The sequence below is a fragment of the Oncorhynchus tshawytscha genome, unplaced genomic scaffold, assembly GCF_018296145.1.
Source record: "Oncorhynchus tshawytscha isolate Ot180627B unplaced genomic scaffold, Otsh_v2.0 Un_scaffold_3409_pilon_pilon, whole genome shotgun sequence".
Taxonomy (NCBI): domain Eukaryota; kingdom Metazoa; phylum Chordata; class Actinopteri; order Salmoniformes; family Salmonidae; genus Oncorhynchus; species Oncorhynchus tshawytscha.
In genome coordinates, this window is record NW_024609786.1 from 405,546 (window position 1) to 422,463 (window position 16,918).

Consider the following 16,918-nt stretch of genomic DNA (forward strand, 5'->3'; position numbering starts at 1 on the left):
CGAATAAACTCTTAAAGACCTAGTAATATTTTATATCAATAGCAGTCAATATTAAGCATCACCTTAATTCAGTCTCATCTGAAAGTTGTAAATTCTTGGTTATCTGCACGAACCCTGGCTAACAAGTTGAATCAGCAATACAAAATTGGGTTTAATTATTTATTTACTAAATACCTAACTAACCACACAAAATTACATATACACATAATTAATCATAACTTGATTACAAATTACGTCATAAAGGAAAAAGGCCCTAGCGGGCGGAACAGATATGACAGCTGGTTACACAAAAGAAAAGGGTCTGGGTTTGAGTGAAAGAGCGGGAAGACTGAGGGACACAGGGAGAAGCTGTGCTATCGTAAATACAGTATCTTATGCATTCTAAATTACCACCCATTTGGAAAAGGAAAATGCAATAAATATTTACTCTGAGCTGAGCTTCGGTAGGTTGGTGGTAGATGGAAGGCGGCAGGGTAGCCTAGTGGTTACAGCGTTGGACTAGTAACCGGAATGTTGCAAGTTCAAACCCCGGAGCTGACAAGGTAAGACTCTGTCATTCTGCCCCTGAACAGGCAGTTAACCCACTGTTCATAGGCAGTCATTGAAAATAAGAATTTGTTCTTAACTGACTTGCCTAGTTAAATAAAGATTTAAAAAAAGGCTGTAGTGAATAAGAGTTCAAAGTTCATACCATTCTCAACCAAAGCTCACACCGATGTTGGCTTCGTTCTGTAGTTATTATCTGAACCATTCTGACATCGGATCGTCATCCTCGGAACAGGTTACATTGTCGTCAAGTTTTTATATGGGGAGGGCGTGTTTGAAAAGTTTTATAGCCCATGTCCCTTCACAGGGGCGGGCCACTGATTGAGCAGAGCCCTACCTTATGAAAACCCAAATCTCACATTTTAGAAGCTACAACCACATTTCATCCCATCATGAATAATTTCATATTCAAACATTTAAATTTAACAACAATTCCATGTGAATCCGATAACTCTGATGTGTAGACTTTCCACTGTAGAGTTTATGTCATCTTATCATTGATGAGAATGTCTCAGATGACAACCGAACTGACATCATATTCATTAAAGTACCACCGCATATGTTCAATTGGTCGGATTACCAGAATATAGTTAATTTCCTCCCAACTTCTGATGTTCCCTCTATGTTAACCAAGGTGTTTGCAAATGTAACATCAGCAGGGTAGAGAGAGGAAAAAGGGGGGTGGGGGGAAGAGGTATTTATGACTGTCATAAACCTACCCCCAAGCCAACGTTATGACAAGTATTTTGTGTCGATCGTTGACCAACAATTAAATCCCACTTTGTAACACAACAAAATGGTGAAAAAGTCAAGTGTTGTGAATACTTTGTGTGTAGGACAGTGTGTTAGATGAGGGAAATACGCTATAGAATCTCATATGATCTGTACTGGAATGACTGGCAGTCACGGGACAGTGTCTGAGAAACAGTGAGTCAGGTGAGGAGACAAACATAGAATCCTCCCTCCATACTCTATCCTTAACACAGCAGTCTCAGCATGGACACCCGGTCACTCTGCAGAATGGTGAATCTCCTATTGTGCTTCATGGAAGGTAAGTAAGCTACAGATGGACTCACGACTACACCATATGTGGATCAAATATTTGTCAGCCAAACAGTGGGGTCACACTATTCAGAGATATCATTTTGCACTGCTTTTTTCAGAAGCAAATGGAAAACAGAAAGGAAAGTTAGATCAAAGTGAACTTTTTCTAAAGTCTGTTAATCCTTCCTCATTTTCAAAGCATGACCGATTTGGACACCACTATCAGATTGACATTTTGCTTACAGGATTACAGAACGATTCCTGTTTTCAAAATGTGTTTTTATACCATAGTTGAAGTTTGATTAAACATACTTTAAAATTGCACAGTGATAAAGTTTGTATCACTGTGCAATTTAAAGTATCATAAATCAGCTCCAGTTCTCCATCTGTCCTGAGCATTAATAGCATATATTATGACACATCCAGTCCTGGGCGCTGCTTCGAACGATGACGGCTGGTCTATGAAGGTTCAGGCGGAGGTGCGTGCCATGGAGGGCTACCCAGTGGTGCTGCCTTGCTCCTTCACCCACCCCCACCACACGCTGCACTCCTCCCTGCAGGTGGTGTGGCGGCTGGGCCACGGCCAGGGCTCTACGGTGCTCTACCACTGCTCCTCTTCCACTGGGGCCAGGACCTGCCAGCCAGGCCCTCAGCAGGACCAGCGTTATCGCCTGGAGGGGAATCCCCGAGAGCACGACCTCTCCTTGCGCATCAACAGCGCCGCCCTGCAGGACAACGGACGCTACTACTGCCGTGTGGAGGTCCCCGGACACGCACACGCCAGCTACGAGGATAAGATGGGCACACGGCTTAGAGTGGAGGGTAGGGGGATTCTGTATATGATGAGTACACTGTAGAATGTAGTACTACAGTTTGTTTTAGACCTTGAAAGCGATCTAATGTCAACTCTGTATGGGTTTGTCTCTTTGTCTAATTGTAGATGGATTTATGCATATTTCATGGACATGATTGTAATGATTTGGGGTGTCTGTGTTTGCCTTTCATGGTTAGCTGCCCCACGAATCCTGGGACTGTCAGTGGAAGGCAGTGAGGAAGCTGGCTACAGGGCTCAGTGTCGTGTCCAGGGCTCTCCCCTACCTGACGTCCAGTGGCTGGGGCCTGACCAGCTCATGGAAGGCTCCGACATCTCTCCCCTCTCCCAGGAGTCCCTCGAGCAACATTACACCACCAGTCAGCTCCGGGATGTCCTCCCTGGGCAGCAGTACACATGTAGTGCCTCCAACCCCCTGGGGAAGGACCAGGCCACCCTGTACATGCTGCCCCCCAGGCAGGTGCAGGTCTCTGGGGAGGCCCCTCCGCTGCTGCTCCTGCTCTCCCTCTCCCTGGGGTTCAAGGTGCTCCTGCTGCTCGGGGTGGTAGTCTGGCTGCCGCAGGGAGGAGGCCCAGCATGGCTCAGATGCTGGTTCAAATGATACACTGTTTGCATACGCATACACACTAATCCAAATGTTTTAACTTTTCATACATTTTTCCATTTGTCTTCAATAAATAATACATTATGGACCTATTTGTATATAATTCGATCCCACCTCATTCCCTACCAAGGGTTTATATGTAATGAATAGAGTGTAAATCCTTAGTTTATTGTTTATGAATCTAACTCATTGGTTGAAATGTTGTGATCATCTAACTATTTGTCAAGCCTCAAAATGGGGGCTACACACAAAACCTCTGTACATTTAAAAGGTGAAGATGGTATATTTATTGTGGTGGTTTAAAGAATACAGCACAAGCATAGCTTGTTCTACAAATATGCCACATTTAATGTAATTTAAGGTAATTTAACAAGACGCTGCCATGTGGGGAATAGTACTCCAGGTGTCTCGTTTCAGCAGGTTTTTATCTTGTTCTTGATACCTTGTCTTGTTGAGGCATTTTGACTGATTTCACATCTATGCTAATATGGCTAAAATTAGCTATCTAGCTAACCAATAACTGTAACAATGTATTTGAGACACAAGTGCTCATTGTGCAAATCTATTTAAAAAAAAATAAACATTGAGATTAAATATAGTTTACATGTTGTCAATAGTCTAAGCCAACCAGGTGTTTCGCCCCATTATTGCGCAAGTGTCGGTTTTGCAGCTAATCAACCAACCAGTCTATATCATTTGCAAAAGGAAAACATTTATCTAGTTAACTCCTCAGTATTTCAATTCATATGTTACACCTTATCTAAGACTTTACACAAGACTACAGTAGATAATATTTCATTGATTTGATACAATCAGGTTTGGACCTGTAATATGAATAACAAGTAAAAACAGTCTTATTTGTCAAGAAGACCTAGATCAGAGACACCAGTCGGTTTCAATCATTCTGGATTGAGACATACAGTACAGCTGTTTAGAGAATATATCTTATGAAATGCCCTTCACAAAGGGGCTTGAATCTAGTGCTTATAATGTATGAAGGTTACTACAGAAAGGGACATGGTCATGTATAGAGCTCTACTGAAGGGGGAAGTGTAGTGGCTCTCTGTAGCAGACGGCTGGGAGAGCTTCACAGCAGCTCTGGTCGCTCCAGGTATAGTTTCCCTGGGGGTCCAGTGTCATCATGGCACACTGGCCCTGTATGGGGTTCCCTGGCTCACCCTGGGCCCAGTGACTGAAGGACACAGCAGCCTTGCTCAGCCAGTACCACTGCCCTGTCAGTGAGCTCCGACGGAGGCCTATCCACACCTGACCCTGCATCTCCCTCAGTTTATTGGTCACTTGAAGTAGAAACTCTTCTGTGTTCAGGCTGACCAGACTGTAGCCCTGATCTTGGCAGTACTTCAGAGACTCGGGCCAGCCACCCTGCTTGTCCCCAAGTGTCACAACCTCTGGCCTCAGCAAACAGCCCTTAGAATCTGTGCATACAAACGAGCACACACACACACACACACACACACACACACACACGAGAGAGAGCAATCAATATATTCCTATAAAAAACAGACATGAATGATATGCATAATATGCATAATTCACAGCAATACAACACTATGAAACCTCTACAACACCATACCTGGATCTGTGCTGATGCTGGCAGCCGGATTCCCAAAAACCATGCCGTTTGTCTCTCCCAAGTAGTAAGCAGCCATTTTGGAGGAACTATGCCAGATGACATGCCTCCTGTATTCTGTCCCAAAGTCAATGAGTGCCCAGGAGTACTCGGTCCCCATCATGGGAGTCCATGTGACATCCAGGGCTGTGTTCCCCTGATGCACCCCCTCTGTCTGGGCTGTGGGGGCTACTAACAGGGCCTGGTTCCTCATGGCGTTGAGGGAGTGGAGGAGGTAGCAGGTGGAGAAGCTATGCGTTGGGATGAGGCTGAGGAGTAGGCCTGGCCTGTGGAGGGTCAGGGAGACAAGACTGGAGGTCTTGACCAGGGAGGAGCCACCAGGGAGGAAGGGAAGCTCGTTGGAAGACTGCAGTTGGAGGGGCTCTGTGGGGGGTTCGCTGAGTAAACTCACACTTTGGTTGGTCGTCAGCAGGAAGGTAGTTTCATTCAAAGCTCCATTCTCCAAAGAGGGGTGCACAAGGTATTCTGACCCCCAAGCTGTGACGGGGTACAGAGGGCTGAACAGAAAACTACAGGTGCAGTTAGTTGTGGCAGCACATGGGTGGCTGTACAGGACCGCCACGGGGTGGTCGGCCAATACGTGTGGCTCTGGCAGTGATCTATTGAGCCCGAGTTGAACCAGTTGGAACGGCTGGAGTGAGACAGTCTCGTTCTCACCTGCTGGCCCTGAGATGGTGACCTTGTTAGTTTCTTTATTGTTTATGATGATGAGCCTAAACAAATGGTTCCCTGGGTCTATTTGAGGCTGAGGATGCTTCATCTCAGGTATAGGGGGGACATGGTACTCTGTACCCAAGCTCTCCACCGGTGGGACTACCGTGGCCTGGATGCTTTCACCTCTTTGGCTGATGGCAAGGACACTGATGTCTTTGTTGCTGGTCACATGGATTGTGTTGTTAGAGAACTTTGACCTCTTGAGTTCTGCACTTATCCAACTTGTCTGAATCACAACTTCCTGTGCTGCATTCAGGTTCCTGGTATCTGTGGAACCCAGTTCCCTCATTTTCATAATTACCGTGGTGTCACTGTGTAGTGCTGTGATTACAATTCTGTTGTAAGGCTGAGTGGGATGGTAAAAGGCGATGTTCTCCGGGAATGCAGTGATGAACTCTTTGCCAAAACTATTAGGAAAAGAGTGTGCTGTGGACACTAAAGAGGGGTAGAAACTGCTAAAACATCCATTTTCATATGCAAACAAAACAATTCTGCTCCAGGATAAGATGATTTAATCAACAAAAATCCCCAAACATGTCGACAGACTTAAGAGTCTGTGTTCCATATTGTTGAACTAATAAAGGAACTTGTATTTTCGGTGACTATGTGCTGTTGATGATAGAGGTGGAGAACGCTCCAATACTACTAGTGTCAGACCAGCAGAGGGGGACATACAGGCCTGATCAGCCTGTTTTCCTTTCATTCAACACAACAGGCTCATCTCAATAGTGTAAAGTGGCTTCCTTTCCTATTCTCCTTTCCTACTTCTCCAGTAATCTGAAAGGACAGGATGGGTGAAAGCTACAGCACCAGTCAAAAGTTGACACACATACTGTACTCATTCAAGGGTTTATTTTCTAATAGTGAAGACATCAAAACTATGAAATAACATATGGAATAATGTAATAACCAAAAAAAAGTGTTAAACAAATCAAAATATATTTCATATTATTTGAGATTCTTCAAAGTAGCAACCATTTGCCTTGATGACAGCTTTGCACACTCTTGGCATTCTCTCAACCAGCTTCATGAGGCAGTCACCTGGAATACATTTCAATTAACAGGTGTGCTTCATGAAATTTCTTTCCTTCTTAATGCGTTTTAGCCAATCAGTTGTGTTGTGCGAAGGTAGGGTTGGTATACAGAAGATTGCCCTATTTGGTAAAAGACCAAGTCCATATTATGGCAAGAACAGCTCAAATAATCAAAGAGAAACGACAGTCCATCATTACTTTAAGACATGAGGGTCAGTCAATACGGAAAATGTCAATAACTTTGAGAGTTTCTTCAAGAGCAGTCGTAAAAACCATCAACCGCTATGATGAAACTGGCTCTCGTGAGGACCGGCACAGGAAAGTAAGACCCAGAGTTACCTCTGCTGCAGAGGATACGTTTATTAGATTTACCAGCCTCAGAAATTGCAGCCCAAATAAACACATCAGAGTTCAAGTAACAGACACATCTCAACATCAACTGTTCAGAAGAGACTGCGTGAATCAGGCCTTCATGGTCGAATTGCTGCAAAGAAACCACTACTAAAGGACACCAATAATAAGAAGAGACTTGCTTGGGGAAAGAAACATGAACAATGGACATTAGACCGGTGGAAAATAAACTTTATTTTGTCATATGTGCCGAATACAACAGGAACTGTGAAATACTTACTTACAAGCCCTTAACCAACAATGCAGTTCAAGAAATAGTTAAGAAAATATTTACCAAATAAACTAAAGTAAAAAATAACAATAATGAGGCTATTTACAGGGGGTACCGGTACCAAGGGGAGTGTCAATGTAAATAGTCCGGGTGGCCATTTGATTAATTGTTCAGCAGTCTTATGGCTTGAGGGGTAGAAGCTGTTAATGAGCCTTTTGGTCCTAGACTTGGCGCTCCGGTACCACTTGCCGTGCGAACAGTCTATGACTTGGGTGACTGGAGTCTGACATTTTTGGGGGGCTTTCCTCTGACACCGCCTAGTATATAGGTCCTGGATGGAAGGAAGCTTGGCCCCAGTGATGTACTGGGCCGTACGCAATACCCTCTGTAGCGCCTTATGGTCAAATGCCGAGCAGTAGCCATACCAGGCGGTGATGCAACTGGTCAGGATGCTCTCGATGGTGCAGCTGTAGAACGGTTTGAGGATCTGGGGACCCATGGCAAATATTTTCAGTCTCCTGAGGCGGAAAAGGTGTTGTCATGACCTCTTCACAACTGTCTTGGTGTGTTTGGACCTTGATAGTTTGTTGGTGATGTGGACACCAAGTAACTTAACTCTCGACCCGCTCCACTTCAGCCCCATCAATGTTAATAGGAGCCTGTTCGGCCCTCGTTTCCTGTAGTCCACGACCAGCTCCTTTGTCTTGCTCACATTGAGGGAGAGGTTGTTGTCCTGGTACCACACTGCCACGTCTCTGACCTCCTCCCTATAGGCAGTCTCATTCTGTTGGTAATCAGGCCTACCACTGTTGTGTCGTCAGCAAACGTAATGATGGTGTTGGAGTCGTGTTTGGCCATGCAGTTGTGGGTGAACAGGGAGTACAGGAGGGGACTAAGCGCGCACCCCTGAGGGGCTCCAGTGTTGAGGATCAGTGTGGCAGACGTGTTGTTGCTTACCCTTACCATCTGGGGGCAGCCCATCAGGACGTCCAGGATCCAGTTGCATAGGGAGGTGTTTAGTCCCAGGGTCCTTTGGTCTGATGAGTCCAAATGTGAGATTTTTGGTTCCAACTGCCATGTCTTTGTGAGATGCAGAGTAGGTGAACAGATGATCTCTGCATGTGTAGTTCCCACCATGAAGCATTGAGGAGGTGTGATGGTTGTTGTGGAAATAATCAGAATTTGTTGGTAACATAGGTAAGATGTTTTATATTCATCATATGTTTGTAAGTTACTTCTCATCAAGAATGTTATTTTTGTAGAATACTGTGGCAGGGTTGCAGTTATCTGTTCTATGTCAAGACTAAGTTGCATGGGCCGCAGAGAGGGGAGAGGTCAAAGTATCATCATGTGTATTTTTTTTAATTTTTAAATTTCACCTTTATTTAACCAGGGAGGATAGTTGAGAACAAGTTCTCATTTGCAACTGCGACCTGGCCAAGATAAAGCATAGCAGTGTGAGCAGACAACACAGAGTTACACATGGAATAAACAATTAACAAGTCAATAACACAGTAGAAAACAAAGGGGGGAGTCTATATACAATGTGTGCAAAAGGCATGAGGAGGTAGGCGAATAATTACAATTTTGCAGATTAACACTGGAGTGATAAATGATCAGATGGTCATGTACAGGTAGAGATATTGGTGTGCAAAAGAGCAGAAAAGTAAATAAATAAAAACAGTATGGGGATGAGGTAGGTGAAAATGGGTGGGCTATTTACCAATAGACTATGTACAGCTGCAGCGATCGGTTAGCTGCTCAGATAGCTGATGTTTGAAGTTGGTGAGGGAGATAAGTCTCCAACTTCAGCGATTTTTGCAATTCGTTCCAGTCACAGGCAGCAGAGTACTGGAACGAAAGGCGGCCAAATGAGGTGTTGGCTTTAGGGATGATCATATAAGGTATAAGGTGCTTTAGTGACAAAACGGATGGCACTGTGATAGACTGCATCCAGTTTGCTGAGTAGAGTGTTGGAAGCCATTTTGTAGATGACATCGCCGAAGTCGAGGATCGGTAGGATAGTCAGTTTTACTAGGGTAAGCTTGGCGGCGTGAGTGAAGGAGGCTTTGTTGCGGAATAGAAAGCCGACTCTTGATTTGATTTTCGATTGGAGATGTTTGATATGAGTCTGGAAGGAGAGTTTGCAGTCTAGCCAGACACCTAGGTACTTATAGATGTCCACATATTCAAGGTCGGAACCATCCAGGGTGGTGATGCTAGTCGGGCATGCGGGTGCAGGCAGCGATCGGTTGAAAAGCATGCATTTGGTTTTACTAGCGTTTAAGAGCAATTGGAGGCCACGGAAGGAGTGTTGTATGGCATTGAAGCTTGTTTGGAGGTTAGATAGCACAGTGTCCAATGACGGGCCGAAAGTATATAGAATGGTGTCGTCTGCGTAGAGGTGGATCAGGGAATCGCCCGCAGCAAGAGCAACATCATTGATATACACAGAGAAAAGAGTCGGCCCGAGAATTGAACCCTGTGGCACCCCCATAGAGACTGCCAGAGGACCGGACAGCATGCCCTCCGATTTGACACACTGAACTCTGTCTGCAAAGTAATTGGTGAACCAGGCAAGGCAGTCATCCGAAAAACCGAGGCTACTGAGTCTGCCGATAAGAATATGGTGATTGACAGAGTCGAAAGCCTTGGCAATGTCAATGAAGACGGCTGCACAGTACTGTCTATTATCGATGGCGGTTATGATATCGTTTAGTACCTTGAGTGTGGCTGAGGTGCACCCGTGACCGGCTCGGAAACCAGATTGCACAGCGGAGAAGGTACGGTGGGATTCGAGATGGTCAGTGACCTGTTTGTTGACTTGGCTTTCGAAGACTTTAGATAGGCAGGGCAGGATGGATATAGGTCTGTAACAGTTTGGGTCCAGGGTGTCTCCCCCTTTGAAGAGGGGGATGACTGCGGCAGCTTTCCAATCCTTGGAGATCTCAGACGATATGAAAGAGAGGTTGAACAGGCTGGTAATAGGGGTTGCGACAATGGCGGCGGATAGTTTCAGAAATAGGGGGTCCAGATTGTCAAGCCCAGCTGATTTGTACGGGTCCAGGTTTTGCAGCTCTTTCAGAACATCTGCTATCTGGATTTGGGTAAAGGAGAACCTGGAGAGGCTTGGGCGAGGAGCTGCCGGGGGGGGGCGGAGCTGTTGGCCGAGGTTGGAGTAGCCAGGCGGAAGGCATGGCCAGCTGTTGAGAAATGCTTATTAAAGTTTTCGATAATCATGGATTTATCGGTGGTGACTGTGTTACCTAGCCTCAGTGCAGTGGGCAGCTGGAAGGAGATGCTCTTGTTCTCCATGGACTTCACAGTGTCCCAGAACTTTTTGGAGTTGGAGCTACAGGATGCAAACTTCTGCCTGAAGAAGCTGGCCTTAGCTTTCCTGACTGACTGCGTGTATTGGTTCCGGACTTCCCTGAACAGTTGCATATCACGGGGACTATTCGATGCTATTGCAGTCCGCCACAGGATGTTTTTGTGCTGGTCGAGGGCAGTCAGGTCTGGGGTGAACCAAGGACTGTATCTGTTCTTAGTTCTGCATTTTTGAACGGAGCATGCTTATCTAAAATGGTGAGGAAGTTACTTTTAAAGAATGACCAGGCATCCTCAACTGACGGGATGAGGTCAATGTCCTTCCAGGAAACCCGGGCCAGGTCGATTAGAAAGGCCTGCTCACAGAAGTGTTTTAGGGAGCGTTTGACAGTGATGAGGGTGGTCGTTTGACTGCGGCTCCGTAGCGGATACAGGCAATGAGGCAGTGATCGCTGAGATCCTGGTTGAAGACAGCGGAGGTGTATTTGGAGGGCCAGTTGGTCAGGATGACGTCTATGAGGGTGCCCTTGTTTACAGAGTTAGGGTTGTACCTGGTGGGTTCCTTGATGATTTGTGTGAGATTGAGGGCATCTAGCTTAGATTGTAGGACTGGCATATCCCAGTTTAGGTCACCTAACAGAACAAACTCTGAGGTAAGATGGGGGGCGATCAATTCACAAATGGTGTCCAGGGCACAGCTGGGAGCTGAGGGGGGTCGGTAGCAGGCGGCAACAGTGAGAGACTTATTTCTGGAGAGAGTAATTTTCAAAATTAGTAGTTCGAACTGTTTGGGTATGGACCTGGAAAGTATGACATTACTTTGCAGGCTATCTCTGCAGTAGACTGCAACTCCTCCCCCTTTAGCAGTTCTATCTTGACGGAAGATGTTATAGTTGGGTATGGAAATCTCTGAATTTTTGGTGGCCTTCCTGAGCCAGGATTCAGACACAGCAAGGACATCAGGGTTAGCAGAGTGTGCTAGAGCAGTGAGTAAAACAAACTTAGGGAGGAGGCTTCTGATGTTGACATGCATGAAACCAAGGCTTTTCGATCACAGAAGTCAACAAATGAGGGTGCCTGGGGACATGCAGGGCCTGGGTTTACCTCCACATCACCCGCGGAACAGAGAAGGAGTAGTATGAGGGTGCGGCTAAAGGCTATCAAAACTGGTCGCCTAGAGCGTTGGGGACAGAGAATAAGAGGAGCAGGTTTCTGGGCATGGTAGAATATATTCAGGGCATAATGCGCAGACAGGGGTATGGTGGGGTGCGGGTACAGCAGAGGTAAGCCCAGGCACTGGGTGATGATGAGAGAGGTTGTATCTCTGGACATGCTGGTTGTAATGGGTGAGGTCACCGCATGTGTGGGAGGTGGGACAAAGGAGTTATCAGGGGTATGAAGAGTAGAACTAGGGGCTCCATTGTGAACTAGAACAATGATAACTAACCTGAGCAACAGTATACAAGGCATATTGACATTTGAGAGAGACATACAGCGAGGCATACAGTAATCACAGGTGTTGAATTGGGAAAGCTAGCTAAAACAGTAGGTGAGACAACAGCTAATCAGCTAGCACAACAACAGCAGGTAAAATGGCGTTGACTAGGCAACGGGGCTGACAGATAAAACATAAACAAGCAGAATGGAGTACCGTGATTAATGGACAGTCCAGAGTGCATCAGCTATGTAGCCAAGAGATCAGTGTCCAGGGGCAGCGGTGGATGGGGCAGGGAAGCTGGACTGGCGAGTGTTATCCAGGTTGAAAAAAGTTAACAATGACTAAATAGCTTGTAGCTAGTTAGCTTCTGGAGGTTCTTGAGTGTGTTCTAAAAATAAAAAATAATAGCGATTCCGTATCACATTGGGTGAGGCAGGTTTCCGGAAAGGTATAAACAGATTAAAAATCAAGAAGAGATAGAAAGTAAATATGGGTCCGGTGAGTGTTTGGGACGCGGCGATTCAGACAGTTAGCAGGCCTGTGCTAACAAGCTAACAGTTCGTAGGCCCGGGCTAAACAAGGTAGCAGTTAGCGGACCGAGTTTAGCAAGCAGGGAGATAGCGAGGGCTAGAGAGTTAGCCTTTGGGGGACGTCGCGATGGGGTGAGTCTGTTTATTCCTCTTCATGCGGTGACATCGATAGACCGGTCGTGGGCCCGGGTATTGTAGCCCAGGAGTATGCTACGGTGGTAGTACAGGTGCGCTGGCCGGGCTAGCTTCACGCTAAGTGGGTGGAAACGCTAGCCAGGAGTAATCATCCGGGGTTGCGGTTTAGCTAGATAGCTAGTTGTGAAGATCCAGCTGAAAAATGTTCAGTTTGCGGTGGGAATCCGGGGATGAATCCGGGGATGAAAAATAAATAGGTCTGTTATGCTCTGGTTAGAGCCGCGTTGTTCGAACTGGCGAGAGCTTTCCGAGCTAAAGGTTAGCTTAGCTGATGACAGGTTAGCTGAAGACCGCTAGCATAGCTGGTGGTTAGCTGGCTAGCTTCAGTTGAGGGGTTCCGGTTCCGAAGTAAATATAAATACTTTAGGAAAAATGGCTACATTGGGTGAGGCGGGTTGCAGGAGAGTATTTGGAAGCTTAGGTTTAGCAAAATGTTTTTAAAGAGATATGCGAAGAAAAATATGTAAAAAAACGAAAAAGAAACGATATATACAAGGGATACGACGCGACAGGACGACTTACTGCTACGCCATCTTGGAAGTTGTATGCATATCTCTTGGCTCCACAATGTCTGTGTGCCAGTCAGTGTGTCTCTGTGATCTTGTCAAGATAGGATTGGTTGTATTTAGAGTTGGTTGTAATCTAAATGACAATTTGATATATGCCTGTTGATATGGAGGATTGGTTTATGGTTCTGGGGTTTGAGTAAGGAGACAAAGCTGAACGATTTATTATGTCTATGCTGTCTGACTATGTGTGTTTTTTGCTATTAAAGGAACTCAGCTGCAATGAAGGGGGGCTCTCAGAGAATTCATTGTTAGACACACTGAATTGTCTGAGAGTCACAGGATTGCGATAGAGCTGATATAATTAAAGATGGACTTTGATAACTAACTCTGACTTGTGTGTGGTTTGCTCCCATGATTTGGGAAATAGAGGAAATTTCCACGACATGGTGTTGGGGTGCTTTGCTGCTGACACGGTCAGTGATTCATTTAGAATTCAAGGCACACTTAACGAGCATGGCTACCACATCATTCTGCAAGGATATACCATCCCATCTGGTTTGCGCTTAGAGGGACTATCATTTGTTTTTCAACAGAACAATGACCCAACACACCTCCAGGCTGTGTAAGGGCTATTTGACCAAGAAGCAGAATGATGGAGTGCTGCATCAGATGACCTGGCCTCCACAATCACCCAACCTCAACCCAATTGAGATGGTTTGGGATGAGTTGGACCACAGAGTGAAGGAAAAGCAGCCAACAAGTGCTCAGCATATGTGGGAAAAGCATTCCAAGTGAAGCTGATTGAGAGAATGCCAAGAGTGTGCAAAGCTGTCATCAAGGCAAAGGATGGCTACTTTGAAGAATCTCAAATATAAAATATATTTTGATTTGTTTAACACATTTTTGGTTACTACATAATGCCATGTGTTATTTAATAGTTTAATGTCTTCACTATTATTCTACAATGTAGAAAATAGTAAAAATGAAGAAAAACCCTTGAATGAGCAGGTATGTCTAAACTTTGGACTGGTACTGTATATTGACAGGATAGCTGAAAGCTATATGGTGGATGAATTTGCTTCCACCCTGTTCAGTCAGTTTTTCAAAGGAGATGATGAGATGTATTTATTGAGATGAACCCAGTTTGTATCTTCTTCAGCATTTACAGCATCTCTAATGACAGAGTAACTTTGTAAAAGGTCATAAAACAGGTCACAGTCATGTAGAGAGATAGTGTATGGGATTGGTTCACCTGAGTCAAAGGCTGCCAGGACCAGGAGAACGACTGGCACCACTCCCATGGTTGTGACGAGGGCCATGGCCACTAAAGCCAGAAGGGAGCAGGGGTGGTGTCAGATGGGTCGTCGAGGTTGGCAGGTAACTGGGCTTTAAAGGAAAATATTAGTTTAATTTGTTACAATTTCAGAAACATAGCAAAACAGTCCTGTCATCTAATATTTATGTGGCCGTTGGTTGTGGTTGTTTAGGTAGCAGCTTTGGTTAGGCACTGTGGGTTGTTTACATATCAACCAATTTCCCTTTGCCCAAATTTGACCATTTGGCAAAGATAACATTGGAAACAGGAGGCCTACAGGCCAACTCCTGTTGTTGCCATGGCAGGTCTTTGAGGACAGGAAGTCATTTGCATCTCTGACAGGTCCTGTCATTTGAGAAAGGTGTGTAGCCAAAGTTGATGGATAAGGCTAGTTTCAACATAAATAGGCAATAGCATAAATACTTTGAGTGAAAACAATTGAGCCTAAATCTGTGAATTCCAGCCTTACTCCTCAGACGATTATACAGATTTTTACTAAAGTTAATACAGTAAATACACTGAGTGTACAAAACATTAGGAACACCTTCCTTATATTGAGTTGCACCCCCTTTGCCCTCAGAACAGCCTCACGTCGACGGGCATGGACTCTACAAGATGTCAAAAGCATTCCACAGGGATGCTGGACTATGTTGATTACAACACTTCCCACAATGATGTCAATTTGGCTGCATGTCCTAATACTTGTACACTGTGTATATTTGGGTATCTCCAATTGAGCTAAATAGTTTGTGGCCCCCCTTTTGATGGCGGAGAGAAACATGTACGCTTGAAAGTACATTTCCTGCAATTCTACACATTTTGCCATGGGGATGAGAAACATTTTGTAGTTTTAAAGCACATTTCCTGCAATTCTTTCCATTTTACCTTAGGGTGGAGATAAAATTGTTTTCAGTTTTAAAGCTAATTTCATGCAATTCTACACATTTTCCCATGACTTATGCCATGTTAATGATATCTGAGTGAGAGTGACTAACAAAATCAATGGGGCCCCCTGGTGGTCAGGACCCCTGAGAATTTGCCCTGTGTGCCCGGTTGGTATTCGGCCATGATTACTACAAGTTTAGATAACTGGCTAGACCAACTTTCCAATCTAAAATTGTTACCTGACATGGCTAATTGAGTGACTGTCAGTGAATGACAAAACAAGTGATAAACTACTGATGCACAACCAAATTTCAAGTTTGCACCTTGTGTATTCTACGATTCTAACTCTCAACAGTAAGTTGAGACCCCGACTGAATTCAGGGCCCCTAAGCACCCGCTTATGTTGCTTATGCCTAGAGCCGGCCCTGGGGATCTCTTCAGAAATACATTTTTCATAAACACCACTCTTGTTCATTACTTTCCATGTATTACCTTTAATTGTTTGTTTTTATTTAAGCATTATTACAGATTTATACAGAATAATTATTTAACAAGTAAGTTATTTAAAAAAACTATCAAACATTGATATGCTACATTTGTAGAAGCTTAAAGACAGTCCGTATCCTCTTACCTTGGGGCAGATACACTCTCTTCACCTTCCCTCAGTTAACTGACTCTAGTTAGACTCTGTCTTGCTTTTTCCTCCTTGGAAACACTGACACATTTGACAGTCAAACTCTTGACATTTGACAACTCTTTGCATAGAAGCAGACAGAGGCCTGGAAGACTGGGATGCGAGGGTGAAAGGTGATAAAGGAAAAGGTTAAGTAAATGGTCATAGCACCTGCACTATGACACATCCAATTCCATTTAATAGCTTGTTGCCATTACTACATGTCAGCACTCTGATGTTGAATTGTATATTTTTGAAAGTAATGTTGAAATTCAGTTTTAAATGATTTTAAATGACTGAGAATGAAAAGGAGTCGATCCCAGTTCTTTAAAATGTTTGTAAAACATTGTCTGCATCCTGCATGGCACAACTGTCTTTTTGGCCTCTAGTCTACCAGGTTGAAGTATATTAAAGCAATAAGGCCCGAGGGGGGTGTGGTACATGGCCACTGGTTGTAATATGAAAGAGGTTAACCGATTAATCTGCATTTTTGGATGCCGATTATGGAATTACATTGCATTCCACGAGGAAACTGCGTGGCAGGCTGAGCACCTGTTACGCGAGTGCAGCAAGGAGCCAAGGTAAATTGCTAGCAAGCATTAAACTTACCTTATAAAAAAAACAATCAATCTTCACAATCACTAGTTAACTACACATGGTTGATGATATTACTAGATTAACTAGTTTGTCCTGCGTTGCATATAATCAATACGACGCCTGTTAATTTATCATCGAATCACAGCCTACTTTGCCAAACAGGTGATGTTTTAACAAAAGCGCATTCGCAAAAAAAGCACAATCATTGCAGGAATGTACTTAACCATAAACATCAATGCCTTTAAAATCAATACACAGAAGTATATATTTTTAAACCTGCATATTTAGTTAAAATAAATGAATGTTAGCAGGCAATATTAACTAGGGAAATTGTGTCACTTCTCTTGCGTTTATTGCATGCAGAGTCAGGGTATACGGAACAGTTTGGGCCGCCTGGCTCGT

At 44.5% G+C, this 16,918-nt stretch overlaps 2 protein-coding genes across 2 annotated transcripts; one reads left to right on the forward strand and one right to left on the reverse strand.

Annotated features, from left to right (window-relative positions):
• Window positions 1-1,375: 1,375 nt before the first annotated feature.
• On the forward strand, window positions 1,376-3,304 carry si:dkey-11p23.7 (V-set and Ig domain-containing protein). The gene is made up of 3 exons (XM_024385333.2): window positions 1,376-1,597; window positions 2,017-2,412; window positions 2,602-3,304. The coding sequence occupies exons 1-3, from the start codon at window positions 1,543-1,545 to the stop codon at window positions 3,021-3,023; spliced, it is 873 nt and encodes a 290-aa protein (XP_024241101.2). The 5' UTR covers window positions 1,376-1,542; the 3' UTR covers window positions 3,024-3,304.
• A 465-nt stretch (window positions 3,305-3,769) lies between these two features.
• On the reverse strand, window positions 3,770-16,428 carry LOC121845890 (IgGFc-binding protein). Its single transcript, XM_042318097.1, has 4 exons — window positions 15,878-16,428; window positions 14,299-14,432; window positions 4,621-5,826; window positions 3,770-4,462 (listed from the first exon to the last, which is right to left on the reverse strand). The coding sequence occupies exons 2-4, from the start codon at window positions 14,363-14,365 to the stop codon at window positions 4,062-4,064; spliced, it is 1,674 nt and encodes a 557-aa protein (XP_042174031.1). The 5' UTR covers window positions 14,366-14,432; window positions 15,878-16,428; the 3' UTR covers window positions 3,770-4,061.
• Window positions 16,429-16,918: the final 490 nt, after the last annotated feature.

Bases quoted from the DNA above. Each gene is read 5' to 3' on its own strand.
- si:dkey-11p23.7 (XM_024385333.2), top strand. From the start codon at position 1,543: ATGGACACCCGGTCACTCTGCAGAATGGTGAATCTCCTATTGTGCTTC. The intron at 1,598-2,016 runs GTAAGTAAGCTA...TGACACATCCAG, and splicing joins CCTATTGTGCTTCATGGAAG to TCCTGGGCGCTGCTTCGAAC. The intron at 2,413-2,601 runs GTAGGGGGATTC...TTTCATGGTTAG, and splicing joins CACACGGCTTAGAGTGGAGG to CTGCCCCACGAATCCTGGGA.
- LOC121845890 (XM_042318097.1), bottom strand. From the start codon at position 14,365: ATGGCCCTCGTCACAACCATGGGAGTGGTGCCAGTCGTTCTCCTGGTC. The intron at 5,827-14,298 runs GTGAACCAATCC...ACCCCTCTTTAG, and splicing joins CCTGGCAGCCTTTGACTCAG to TGTCCACAGCACACTCTTTT. The intron at 4,463-4,620 runs GTATGGTGTTGT...TTGTATGCACAG, and splicing joins CAGCATCAGCACAGATCCAG to ATTCTAAGGGCTGTTTGCTG.